At 36.0% G+C, this 14918-nt stretch overlaps 1 protein-coding gene across 1 annotated transcript in view; it reads right to left on the minus strand.

Annotated features, from left to right (window-relative positions):
• The window catches only part of DNAH7 (dynein axonemal heavy chain 7), a 208265-nt gene that overhangs the window by 560 nt on the left and 192787 nt on the right, over positions 1-14918 (minus strand). The window contains exons 61-64 of the mRNA XM_039844299.1: positions 13319-13549; positions 10315-10467; positions 8735-8912; positions 2092-2195 (exon numbers count right to left, since the gene is read on the minus strand). Of these exons, the coding sequence (XP_039700233.1) occupies positions 2092-2195; positions 8735-8912; positions 10315-10467; positions 13319-13549 (666 nt within the window). The remainder of the gene's footprint in view (positions 1-2091; positions 2196-8734; positions 8913-10314; positions 10468-13318; positions 13550-14918) is intronic.

Here is a 14918-nt window from a genome sequence, read left to right on the forward strand (position 1 = left end):
TTCAAAACATTTTTTCTAGAGCTCTCAAAACTATCTTCAGAACTAGTTTAGAAACTAAATGAGAAAAAAGTCATTTTCACCTCCTCTGTCAAAAAGCATATTACCCATCTATTTATTCATCACCTCTCCACCATACTTAACCTGGGGATGACTTATGGTGCTTACAATAACAAAAGCCAGATAAACTTTCAAAGGAGAGAACTGCTGCCATGGCTACTCAAAATCGTGTTTTATTAAAGGCCAATCCCAAAAATTCTAAAGGATTTTTATCGATGATTATAGGACTAGATCACGTCCCCATTTCAGGTGAATATTTTAAAGGGGCTATTATGTTTGTTGTGCTGTTTAAACAGTTGCATTCCTTTATACCTATACAATGTACCCACATTGATTTTAGAAAGTCATGAGCTAAGTTACTAGAATGTTAAGCATTGTCGAACTGTACCAATCACAAAAATAGGATTTGGGGGCAAGTTGATCTCTGAATGTAAAAGTAAAGAACAAACTGATCGTAAAGGTGAAATAATGTTTTGTTTTATAATTTAATTAAATTTCTTTTTCTATTGTAATAGCAGCAATCCATAGGGGGATATGGCTTGACAGCCCCACTATTCAAAGACTTCTTTTAGGTTTTTCAGGTCAAAACACAGATTGTATGAAGTAGCTGATGAGGATATTAGTCTCTATTTTTCTCTCATATGATTGTGGAATCCAGATGATTATAAGGAGGATTTGTAAAGCAGTTTTTTGGATGTAGTTAAATATGAGAACTTATAACACTCAAGTTGGATGCATTTCATTTCAACTAAGAGTGGATTTTCTTAATAAGTGATTTCTTTTTGCAGAAGAATCATCCACTTATAAATTTCTTCTGCTCTTCACTACAACTATTTGAGTTTGCTGTGAAAGAAAAAAATTTGACCCCAATCAACTTCTGAAATTGTACATCTGCCCTTGTAACTTTCAGTTTGGGTCTCATATTTGAAACTCTCTGTCCACGGTATCTTTATCTCAGGTTTCTTGCAATTGGTTGTCCTTTACTATACCTGTTAGAGCTGCTCTGAAGGATATTTGCCTGTCAGAGCTGTTCCCAGTGTCCCACAAACAGAATTTATGTAAATCCACAGCCTATATTTTATCACACCATCCCGGACAAACCATTCAATTGTGTGAAAATCTATCTAGTCATTTTTACATGATGTAACAGATGGAAACATTATTTGTATAGCTTACTCTGCTCAAGCTGCAGATAGGTGCCTAGAAATTTTATGTGGGTGGTTTTCATATAGTCTTTTAATCTGTAAATTTCACATTTTTAGCTCAAGATGTATGTAAGAAATATATAACAAACTATATATATGTGGATACATAAATTCAGTCAATCCTCATTACTTCTGAATTCTGTATTTGCAAGTCTGCCTATCATTAAAATTTATTTATAATCCTAAAATCAGTACTCTGCACATGGTCATTTGCAGGCATGCTCAGAGCAGCAAAATATGTGAATCACCAGACAAGCACATTCCCAGCTGAGGCTGAACCTGTGACATTCTGCCTTTTTGTTTTATCTCTCATAACTAAACAAGTATCCTTTTCATGGTTTATTTAATATCAAGTTTTAAGCATTTTTATGGGTTTCTTTTTGTAGTTGTCGATGGCGATTTCACTGTTTAAAATGGCCCCCAAGTGTAATGCTGAGGTGCTGTCTGATATTCCTCAGTGCAAGAAGGCTGTGATGGACCTCATGGAGAAAATACAATAAACTTCCTTCAGGCATGCGTTACAGTGCTGCTGTCCATAAGTTCAATGTTACTGAATCAACAATACATATTAAGTAAGGGGCCTTTAAACGAACAAATGAAACCAGGTTTTGTATTGATCAGTTAACCGAAATGTGACCAGAGGATCATGGAAACTTAACCTTTTTAGTTTCTCCAAGGTGCATTGGTTCAGTTTTCACTATTTAGTGTTGGCTCTGTAAAACATAATTACCCTGAATAACAAGGGGTGTGTGTGTGTGTGTGTGTGTGTGTGTGTGTAAATAGCACTCCCCTTTCCCATCATCACGTATATCCTTAGAAAAATACTAACCACAGGCACTGTATCATAAAGAATTTTGGGATGTGATTCTGCAAGTTTCTTTATCTTTCTATTCCAAGAAGCTCCATCCAGAAATAGTCCATGAATTAAAACACCTAAATATAAAAGAAGCAGATTAACACAACACTTTAAATATGCATATTGATTGCATTCTGAATCAGAAATTCCTATGGATGAATACTATGCAGGTTATACTAGGTCAGCAACTTAAGACTTATTCTAAAACAAAAGCAGAGTTCTGAGTGCTTTGTCTTAACATCCATGTTTCAAGAATATTTATACTTTGCCTAGTTAATTACTAGTAAAACTGCATGCGGAAGATAAAAGAGGAAAGGGAAGTTAGTTTGTGTGAACACTAGCAGATGTATACTTTTAATTGGCCAATGGTTATAACATCAGAGGCCATGGAATCTGCAAGAAAAGTTCTTAATGTACTTGCAGGGATCCAGTGGCTTCTAGGCAGCATGTGAACAAAATACTCTTGCAAATCTGTAATGTTGTGAGAGTTAAGTTTCTCCTCAATTTTGGAATGTATTCTCACTGCAAAGACACATGGATGAACTCCCTCTAGTATGTAATATCATATACTAACAGCTGGAGAACACAAATTAGGAAATCAGTAAAACCCAATCATTTTCTCTGGCTATCCATTTAGCACAGCGTCATGTATTTGAATATAGGTATCTGTACATGAAAACATTCATTATAATTCTTGCACAGATGTAAAGTGAAGCAATGTGGAACTTTAACCTAGGGTTTAGTTCCTAATTTGCTATGTGACCTTGAGCAATTCATTTAACTTTAAACTTGTTCTGTCACTTGGAGAACAGCTGGGAAACTTGTAAAACAATAATGCTTGCTTTGTCTACCTTTTAGAGTTGTTAGGGTCTAATCAGCTAATACTGGTGAAAGCACTTTGTGAAGTAATATATAAAAATCCACTTTGGCAGTGCTGTTCAACAGGACTTTTTGCAATTATGGAAATGTTTTATATCTGTACTTCCAATATGGTAGCCACTGACTATTAAATACCTGAAACACAGCTAGTGACCAAAGGGTTTGAATTTTAAATTTTATTTAATTATACAGTCATGTGCCACTGAATTATGGGGTTATGTCCTGAGAAATGCGTTCTTAAGTGATTTCGTTGTTCTGTGAACATCAGAGAGTGCACTTACACAAACCTAGATAGTAAAGCCTACTACACATCTAGGCTTTATGGTATAGCCTATTGCTCTTAGGCTATAAGCCTGTATAGCATGTTACTGTTCAAAACAACATGAGTTTAAATCAAGCACATGAGAAATGATGTCATCAAGAGACAGGTAAACACTCGATGTATAAGGCTATTGCAGCGTAACAACGTTTTACAGCAAACTTTTTTTTATATAAGTAGGAAGAGTACATGCTAAAAATAACAATGAAAAGAATAGTATAGTAAATACATAAGCCAGTAAAATAGTTGTTTATTATCATTATCAAGTAATATGTGTTGTACATAATTACATGTGCTATGCTTTTTTTTAGTGCAGTAGGTGTGTTTACACCAGCGTCACCACAAACGTGAGTTTAACGCCTTGCACTAAACTACAACATCACTAGGAGATAAAAATTTTTCAGGTCCACTATAATCTTAAGGGACCACCGTCCTATATGTGGTCTGTCATTGACCTAAACGTTATGTCGTTTATGACTGTAGTTAAATGTAAAAAGCTGTATGTGGATAGTTCAATGATAAATGTTGGGAAGAATTACCTTTTCTCTTGGGTTTAACTGATGGAAAGAATAGTTGGAATAAAATGTCAGTTTTATTAATTGGCAAAGCATTTGTCCAATAACTCCCCAGAGTATTACTCTGATAAAGCTGAATTGCAAAATGCATCTTTAGCCTGGGGCAATGTGAGGGTTGACCTGCCTGAGGGAGAAATAGGTCTGCAATCACATCCTCCAAGCTAAACCTCTCTAGTCAGATCTATGACCTGAAAGCCAGTCACAATAACTGATGGGAACAGGGAGAGTAGAGAGGACCCTACAGATAGATCCGAGAGAGCCGTTTAATACCCTGGCCTCGCTGGTTTGTAAGCATAGCCCAGTATATCTCCGGCACTAACCAACTGGTTATCTGTTTCTCCCTTGGGAAAGAAAACTAATGTCACAGAGAGTAAATGGGAGAGTTCGTGTCAACACCTAAGAAGAGTGGCAGTAGGGATAAAAGTTTCCTCCAATCCAATAACAATTTTATAGGAAAGGTGATGGGAATATTCAAATGCATTTTTATTTCTCATGGTCAATAAGGGCTTTATGGAAAACACAACATATATGAGGACAGGTAGATGTTAACAGGGTCCTAGTTCACAGCCACTCCTACTCTGTGTCACGCCTTTGCCATCTATGAGATATGGTCAGCACAGCAACACCTACAGCTTCTCCAGCCCCTCTCTTGTTCACTGTTTCCTGCCCGCCTTCCTGCCATGTAGTGCTCTCCACTGATGACTGAGTAACCCAGTATTTCAGATATGAGGATCTTAGGCAAATACATCTAGAACAAATGATGCCAAATCTAGGCAGATTTACAGTGGTAATGTGGCCACTTTGCATCACTTTAAAAGTGACCTTTTTATTATGTTTAATTTAATCTTAACGTAAATCAGGATGACTTCTTTATGAGCCCCAGTACCCAGCAACAGGCACACACTAAAGTGTAAACTAAAGAAGACAGACTGTGGAGCAGTAGAGAGGATAGAGACAGAAATGGTGCTGATAGCCCAAGCCGTTCTCAAGGCGGAATCCGTGCTATTCCCATTAGGGTCCTGTGAGAAAGCTGTTCCTTGGGAAAAGGCCATTGCATTGCTCCAAATAAATCTAGGTATCTCATTCTCTTTCTGGTAGTTAGCTAAGTAGGAGGGGGAAACTGGAATGACAAAATGAATAAAATGGATATCTGTATTTATTCGTGAAAATGTATGTGTGTGTATGTGTGTGTTTCTGTGTGTACAAAATAATAGAATTCATGATTTAGTGACTAAGCAATTACAGATCAAACCTGGGCTGATATTTGGTATTCAGTGAAATGGTTTATTTAATTGATGGCTACTCTTTATTATGCAATCTTGGAACCCTGAATCGTCTTTGTTGCTCTTTAAGTAAGTTGTGATTTATATATGCTCCACTATTTTCAAGATAATTTTGGATTTTAATAAATTGAATCTTTAATAAGAGTGGTTGTGGGTTAAACTAGTTAATCATTGTAAAAAGAAACACTAACTGCTCTTCACTCTAAATTCAGTGTATAATGATTGGGAATTCAATAATTTGATCTTAGATATTAGCTAGTTTATAAACCTTAGTCAGTGCTTTTATAAATTCTATCTTTCAGCCAAGTTCAAAAACATATCACTCTCAGGGACATCATCACTACTCTTTAGACTTTAATCCAAATGTCGTCTTCTACTTTTATAATAATGAAATGAGGAAAATTTAGAAAAATAATTCTTGCATCTGAATTAAATGCTTCAGAATCAACCATGGCGCTTTCAAGAGGCTTCCTTAGAAATATGATGATGTTTTCAAACTTCTGCAACAACACTCAACAGGCCATAGAGAAAGCCATTAGCTGAGCATGAGAACCAGAAGGCCTGAGGTTTGAGTCTCAACCCTGCCAATTTGCTAGCTGTGAGACCTTGGGTGAGTTATTTAACCTTTCTGAGCCTAATTTTCCACCTCTGTATAACGGGAATGATAGTAGTATCTGTGAAAATTAAATGTAAAGGGCCAGGCAGTTTCTGGAAGCCAGTAGTGGTGAGAGCAACCCTCTGCCCTACTTTGCTTTGCCCTTACCTAACTTAAACACTCCCTTCCCCACTTTCCAAATACTTAGTTTGAACCGAATTATTTATCCTTCTTGGTATGTTGCTAATTTATCCATATTTTGACTTTTAAGAGAATGGGGGAACTGCTATTTATCGGTGTCTTTTATAGCATGTAATATAGTGAGCTGAAACAGAAGGTATTTTTTTTAAAGACCTATATAATTAAAGAAACAATAAACAATTTAGCAAGAAGTTGTTAAATGCCCTTCAGGTATGCAGCACTGTGCTCATTCTGAGTGTGTTAGAAATAAAAGTATTCTGAACAAGTGGCCAGATTAATGATGGGTTAGGCATCTAGGGATGGGGGAAATGATTAATTTTAAGACATCATTTGTCTCAATGATTTTTTTTCCTTTGCATATATTGCTCTTAAATATGTTTCTGCAAAAAACAACAACAACAACAACAACAAAATCTTTTAAGTATTAAAGAAGATTGCAATAAACGGTAACTTAAAAAATTGGATTAGATTCCATATATTTGTAGTAGATTTCTATAGCAGCTTTTGAGGGCCTATTATGTGCCCGATGCTCTGCTAGGCGCTAAGGAAAAAAGATGAATACAAATTTAGTTGTCTGAATTTTCAATGGAATCTTAGTGGTGACATAATCTGTTTACATTTTTAAAAAATTTCTGTCGCTTTGGTATAAATTAAGAATTACAAGAATATAGTGATACTAGTAGGGAGACAAGGTAAAATGCTAGAGCAGAAAAGTCTATAAAAATGGTGGTGGCAGTAGGATCACGAACAAGCAACTGCATTTGATGTGAGTGTGTGAGGGTGAGGAAGAATGAGGAAGAATTCATGCATTTCTGGCTGGATGGCAGTGCCATTCATTAAAGATCATTATAAATTTTACATATTCAGGAGACACCAAAGTGGAGATGTCAGGTGGGCAGTTGGATATATAGGTCTCTATATCTTTCTTAGGAAAAAGATCTAGGCTGGACATTTAAACTTGGAAGGTATCAGCTAGGAGATAATACTTAAAGACATATAAAAGTATGAGGTCACTTGGGGGAGAGGACACAATAAGAAAAGAGAAATAGTCCCAGGACGGAGTTCTTGAGAACCCAATATTTAGAGGAGGATAAGCTAGCAATGAAGCATGAATTATTTCCAGTGAGAAAAGGAAAATCAGGATAAGGTGATGTCTTGGAAACCAAGGGAGAAGAAAGGATGTCTCTCAAAAGAGGCAGTTGTCAACTGGTAGAAACTGTTAAGAGGTTAAGATGAAGACAGAAGAGAATTCGTAGGCTTTGTCAAAATGGAAGTCATTAGTGATTTTGAAAAGAATAGCATCAGTTGATTGGCGAGGATGAAAGGCAGATAGGATATAGGAAGTTCGAACCTGGAGATGACATGTAAACATGATTCTTTTGAGAATTTTTCTATAAAGGGTGGCGGAGATATGAGACAGTAGCCAAAAGGACGCTAGCATTTAAACTATTGGAATTCTTTATTGATTTGTTTCAAGATGAGAGATTCTAGAGCATGTTGCATACTGATAGGAATTACCCAGTGCCGAGAGCAATGCTGTTGGTTTCACTAAAAGAGGACACAATTCAAGGAGCAAAATTCCTTGAAGGAGGGAAAAAATGGGATCTGGACTACCAGAGGGTGCAGATGTGGACAGATTCACCGATTTGGTGTTGCTAAAAGCTCTATCTGATGTCTTCTTATTTTTTCAATAAAAAATGAGGTGAGCTGTAGGGGCAGAGGAAAGATAACTCTTGTTTCGAGAGTGGGAAAGCAACTTTCCCAGGAGATACTGGGTGGATTTCTTCATAGTGTTACCAACCCCTTGAGATTTGTGACAATCGATATAAAGTAAAACCAGTTGGCACAGTGTTGTGATTATCCCACACTGTTGTGATGACATGTCTACTTGTTCGTATCTCCTAGCAGAGTATAAGTTAGTTGAGGGCCAAGTTCCTGTCTAAGTTGTTCACTGTTCATATCCCCAGTGTCTAACAGAGTGAGGCTGTGAATTCATCATTCAGCTATGAATAAGGAAGCAGAACTGTCTTTGACACATCAGTTATAGCAGGACACATTAATGGTCATTTAGAGATTAATGTCATTTATTCAAAGACAGCCCTATTTTGGTAACATTAGGAATCTGCAGTATTTCAAAAATAATGCTTGTTTAAAATAGTAGCCCTGCCACTGAATTTGGAATAAAACATTAAGGTATCCTCTGATTATTGAAAACACAATCAATTAAAAAAATAAAGATAAATTTCCTCATAATCTTTCAATCACAAAATAAATATTCCTATTAGATATTAGCTTTTTAAAGTTTTGCAGCAATGTATATGACAGGAAAAAATACATGATTTAGGGGTCTGAAAAGGTATCCTCTTTCAAGGACCAGGAAAATCTCCTTTTCAATGTGCCATCTATATGCCCCAAAGTCTCCATAAGATTATGGTCGATTTTCCCATGTATTGTTAATTTCATTATTGCTTTCTTCCTAACTTTTTATTAGAAATAATTTCAAACTTATAAAAATTTGCAAGCATAAAACAGTACAAAGGACATATACTCTTTATTCAGGTTTCTTTTATCCCCATTTGCTTTATCACGTTCTCTCTTTTTTTCTCTTGCTCACTGTCTCTTTATACATTTTTTCTCAGTCATTTGAAGGCAAGTGAATACATGGTGATTAATTTTTTAAAAGATGAGCAAAGTAAGTAAGAATGTTAATTTTTTTGTTCAGTGCCTAGGCACATAAGCCAACTCATTTTGTCACTGTACTTACCATCTTCTGGAGCAGTCTTATATTCTTTGTCTTCCATCACTTCATAGTCAAACCCAAGAAGGTCAATGGGGATGGTGTGTTTTCTGGCATAGTTCTGCTGGGCGCCAGTCAGGAAGGCTTGTGTGAAGAAGAAGCCAGAGAGCCAGAAGACCGGTGGAGGGCCGACCTCGTACCATTGCTATGGTGTCAAAACACAGATGTCCTAACAATAGAGCCTTTCAACTTTGAATGCAACACTGCTTAATAAAATTTGCCCCCAAAACACTCCCTCTATTATCTTTTAGGTAAACTAACAACTGAGCTAACACTTTGAGAAATATAAAGCCATATTCTGACAGTTTTAAAAATAAGTAGCATGGTCAGTGTTTTGTTCTGACGTGTTTCATGTCCATCGCATGAATGCAGATGTAAATGTCTGTTTTAGACTTACCCCAGGATTCCTTCAGAAAAGCTCCATGCAATAGTGAATGTCTAATATATATTATTGCATAAGCTGTTACATAGTTGAATAGAAGAGAAGATCTTTAGAAAGTCTGGTCAGATGGTAAAATTTTTCTTTTTTACTATTTTTTTCTCTCTAGTCATAAGTACCCAGTACAATATTCCTTTGGAAGTTTTCCTTCCTATTTTACCAAAATACAATGAAATCCAACATTTGGAAACACAATATTGTACATGGAACTCCCAGAAGAAACAGGATAATGAGAGCTTAAGATATTTATAAATATCAAGATACCTGGATATTCTGTTCATATATTATAATAAGTTAGTTGAATATTGACTTTAACTAGATAGTAATTTACAGAAGTCAAGCCGAAGAAACAAATTTGAAGAACTTTTCCCTATTAGAGTTCAAGGTGGAACATTCATTTTTCAAGAACAATCTTAATGCTTTTGCATCAACTCTAGGACAGCAGCAGGCCTGTACTATGGAAGGGAAGTTTAGTCATTTTACCCCTGCAGAAATGTTTTTCACAGGTAGTTTTTGATGCATTATATACAATATCTTGGACATTAATTAATACTTCTAATGAATACAGTTATTAGTAAGAACCAGAGTTAAGCACCTGTATTGCCAGATAATTAGGAGGTAGACTTCTGCCCACCCAACATTTCCAGGACAAGTAGCCATAAGGTTATTACTGTCTTGGGCTAAACCAGCAATCTAGTGATATAATGTCCTGGAAAAATGCTGGACAAGGAGGAAATAATGCTCCTAGCTTGTAACTTGACTGTCTTTCTAAGATGCTCTGCTCTAGGGATCTATTTTGACGCTAAATATTTAATGGAAAAATCAACATAGCCAGTTGTTTTCTCTCTTCAAATGTCATTGACTTGAATGTCTAACTTCACTGAACATGAATGCTGGCTCCCAAAGGAGCTTCCTGATTTTCTACTTCTAATACTAGTATTTTGACAATTCGGTATAACTGTTACATAAATTATTTGCAATACTGAGTAGTGGTTATTTGTGCCTGGTTTGCACAGGAAAACTAGAGAGTATTATTTTCACATTAGGTATCATGGTGAAGAAAATGAAATCAGAAGAAACTTAAATATGTGCATTTAGAGGAACTCACCTGCAAGAATTTTAGTCTTGCAAGGAAGTCGTTCACATAGCTCCCAAGTGGTTTAAGGCTTGGGTATGATTTACCCATCCACATTCCTGGAATTTTCACATTCAGAATGCTGCTAACCACTTCTTCAAGATCTGTAGACATCACTACAAGACCCTGAAACACATTTAACCTTCGGTTAACAGGATAGTATAGATTTTGGACAAGCCCCTCTTAAATACCTTCTTTATAATTATCCTTTGTTTACAATTGTGATTATTTAAGGTCAAGTCATATAGCAAAAAAAAAAAAAGAGAGAGAAAGTAACTTTCTTTTGTGCACAACTAAGTCATAGAGTCTTCAAACTATTCCTGAAAAAATATTTAAAAATTCAATCTAATTAAACTTTATGGGAAATTTTTTAATTGAGGTATAATTGACATATAACATCATATTAGTTTCAGGTGTACAACATAATGATTCAATGTTTGTACATACTGTGAAATGATCACCACAATAAGTCTAGTTAATATCCATCGCTATACAGTTACAAAAATTTTTTTCTTGTGATGAGGACTTTTAAGATCTACTTTCTTAGCAGTTCTCAAATATGCAATACAGTATTGTTAACTATCGTGCCATGCTGTACATTATATCCCCAGGACTTACTTAAAGTTGACCATTGAACAACATGGGGGTTAGGGTGCCCACCACCCTTATAGTCAAATCTGCATATTACTTAAGTTGGCTATCTGCATCCACGAATTCCCAACCACAATTGAAAGAAATCTAACTATGGATGGTGAACACATAACACAATATACAGGTACTGTTAAACTGTATATCTGAAACTTACTGGATTTTGTTAACCCATGTCACCATAATGAAAATTAATTAAAAGTAAAACAATAAAAAAAATAAAAGAAAATACAATTGATTTTTGAACAACCCATTTAAAAAATCTGCATTTAAGTAGACCTGTGCAGTTCAAACTCATGTTGTTCAATTCTATTTTATAGCTGGACATTTGTACATTTTGACTCCCTTCACTCATTTTGCCCATCCTAGAAAATCTTCTTAATCAATACTTGGCTACTCACTACTATTAAATCACAGCCTAACTATGCCTTAGTTTATCTATCTATTAATTGGATAACTAATATATTTCTGTCCTGCCTTTTTAAAAGGAGTTTGACGAATACAAGTTTAGAAAAATGATATAAAGTGCTTTGAAAAGTTAAAATATCTTAGATTGCAATTATGAAGTTTAATTGATCTCACCTATTTTGAATCACTAACAGACAGATGTCCAAACTCTGAGGCCCTTGAAAATTCCTGTCTATTTTATCTTGCTATGGGCCAGTTGCTGTCATCATTTCTGTTTTTTCTATCATTGACAATATTATTCCAACTATCATATGGAGAATTTTTCAAAGTAAATTTCATGGATTCATCACCTATGTTTCATTTGCCTCCTTTCTTAAACCCACTAAAACAACAGTAAATAAATTTATTTTTTAAAAGCTTAAGCCCACAAGTACAGAAAAAATAAGGACTGGTACAATGACGATACAATTTCGGGAGATAGAAAGAATCTGGACAATTGGTAGTTGACATGGTAGTCAGGAGAAACCCAATACTAATCTGGCAGAGGGCAAAGCTAAGAACGAACTAGGTATATATTGCAGAATACCCCCAAATACTTGGACTTGATGGCCCTAGGTGAAAGTGAGGAGAGGAGGGCAGCTAAATAAAAAAAGATTGTTGAAACCCAGTTTAAAATGCAAACTCCTAGGTCTTCTCCCACAAAACTGCACATCACCTACCTTGAATGAGACCTGGGGGCGGGGGGGAGGGAAGAAGTCCCTGAGTGAGGTATAACAGGTTCAGTTGGGGTCAGAACTGCCATACTGAAATCTGGAATTAAGTGAATATATGTTTGTTGGATGCTGAGATCCCTGAAGCCTTTTTTTCCTTTTAGTTCCCAGAGTGCAGGAGGCCAAGCCTTTATCTTCCAGGAAGGATACAGGAAGAACCAGGTCAAAGAGAAACACATGGTACTGGATGCTTCTTAGCCTAACAGCCCAGACAGATTACACTACAGCCAGCCTAGTAGGCTCCTCTTTCAATGATTCATATGCAGCCATTTTTCTCTCCCACCAATGCTACTACAAGAAACACACTCAGCCGCACTATTTCAATCATGTGGTTGCTCACTGTCCACACTCGTGCTCCCTTACATCCTTTCTGCAGTGGCCAGAGTGAACTTTTAAAAACACAAAATAGATCATTTCACTTCATTGCTTAAAATCCTCTGATGGCTTCCCTCTATATTTATAAGTTAGAATAAAATTCAAAATCCTAACCATGGCTGACAAGGCCATCATGAAGCCATGGCTTCCTCTCTGTTCTACCATGTCCCTTGGGCTCAGTCCACTCTGGCCACATCTGGACCATGCCAAGCTTGTTCCTCTCTCAGCCTTTGCACTTGCTATACTCTCTGTCCACACATCTCACAGCTTGCCCTTCATACCAGGCCTCTGCTCAAGTTCAGTTCCTCAGAGAAGCCTAACCCAAAATGACTGAAAAATTTTCCACCCATCATTCTCTACCCCTCATCTTGTTTTATTTTTTTTCCTTAGAACTTATCACTTTCCTCTTACATTATATATTTTTATACATACATATATTATATAATTTACTTGTTTACTTTTTAAATTGCTTGTCTTCCTTACTAAAACAAGCTCTATATGGGCAGAGGCTTTGTCTTTCTTACTCTTTAACACTTTGTGTCTTCTTAGCATGTATCCTATCCAGCAAATTATTGTTATCTAACATATTGTATACTTATTCACCTGTTTATTGACTGCCACCCCCAAAAATCTATATGCTCTTCAAGGCCAGGGATTTTTTTTTTCTTATCCCCAGAACTAAGAACAATGTTTGCATAGAATCTGTGCCCAATAAATATTTGCTGAGTAAATAAATGTTTAGTATAATGATTTTCCTTTGGTGTATTTCTCCTTACCTTGATTGCTTTTTGAATGTTAATGCATGATTCTCTTATGGTATGCAACAATTTATTGAACCGTCCCATCTCTTGGACAAGCACAGTGTTCATGCTCTGAGTGTAAGTTGTTGGGTATCTCCTCATTGCAGCCTCAATGTCAAAGTTGTTTGGAAGTTTACCCAAGATGTCACCAGTGACCTCATTTACTACTTCATCCGATGATTTTGCACCAGCATCTGCTGAACGAGACTGTAAAGAATCCAAACTGTTAATCAGAAATCTTCATAAAGGTCTAAGAATTGTTGGATAGGAAAATTTCTAAGGTAAATTTTAGGAGTACTGTTCTGCTATTTTATCTCTGCTTCTTCTTTACAAGAGGTTTATTGAAGTGACGATAACGGGCATGGGGGTGGGGTTTCAGGAGAAAACAAATGTTAGCGAGGAGGAAGAAGGGCATGTACAGTGTTCAGAGGTGAAAGAGGATATGAAGGAAGCAAATAAGCTTCACATTGTGCCACCTGGGGATGGGGGTGGGGTGAAGTGGATACTGCCGATAGAGGGAGAAAAGGCATTTACGTTAGTGGGGTGGCCAAGTGAGGATGGGTATGAAAACTCAAGAGGAGGAAATCTGATCTTGCTTTGAGAAAGCTTGCCACAAAATATAATAACTCTGGTACCTATTGGTTGCCAAAAGCAGAGATATAGTTTTCTCCTTGAACCAGGAGGGCAAAGAAACTAAGCTCATCTCCTCTAAGCATTTGGAAGAGATATGGAGAAGAGGCAGACTTTTGTGATTCATGTTGAAAGCAAGGAAGGGGAATTTCATTTCAATTTTTACTTTTATGTTTGTAGTGGCACTGTGTAAATGAATCTATATTTCCTGGAAAAACTCTTTAAATTCTAAGAATAAATGAATGTGTGTGTGTGTGTGTGTGTGTGTGTGTGTGTGTGCGCGCACGCGTGCGCCTGTGCGCGCGCAGGCACATAAGGGTGTCCGTTGAGAGAGAACAAGCACTATTAGAATATAAATAAATACATCTCATATTTTTCCAGTTCTAGGAAATTGTTTAGTCTTATTTCAGATTTTATATTTCCTGGTTTTTATATTGGATCCATTCTAAAAATATCGACTTTTACTAAAGTTTCTAGTGAGATTTTTAATGCAATTATCACATATCGCCATAAGATCCTATACAGTTGCACAATAAAATATTAAATATAAAATATAATTACATATTAGAAACAAAAGGACATGCTGTTACAGTAATCCTTTATTATGATCCCAAGTGCTGGGTGTACAACTCAATATATAAAACAAATTAGAGAACAAAGAAGATAATGAATATTTGGCCAAAACTAATGAAATATCTATTTCCATTGCATTTAAAGGCTAATATACTGATTTGTATTCTGATGTGCATACAAGATACTATAAACTCATTAAAAACATCCTTACTTTCTAACGAGAACTGCACCTCCAATAAAAAAAAAACAAGAAAAACAAAAATCAAATACCAGGCCTATAGCCCTTAAAAATGTAAGAAAAATATTTTTTTGTATTACAAACATTCCCTTTACCTATTTCTCATAAACCAAAACCACATAATTGAGGTGATAT

The sequence above is a fragment of the Pteropus medius genome, unplaced genomic scaffold (genome assembly GCF_902729225.1).
Source record: "Pteropus medius unplaced genomic scaffold, Ma_sr-lr_union100, whole genome shotgun sequence".
Taxonomy (NCBI): domain Eukaryota; kingdom Metazoa; phylum Chordata; class Mammalia; order Chiroptera; family Pteropodidae; genus Pteropus; species Pteropus medius.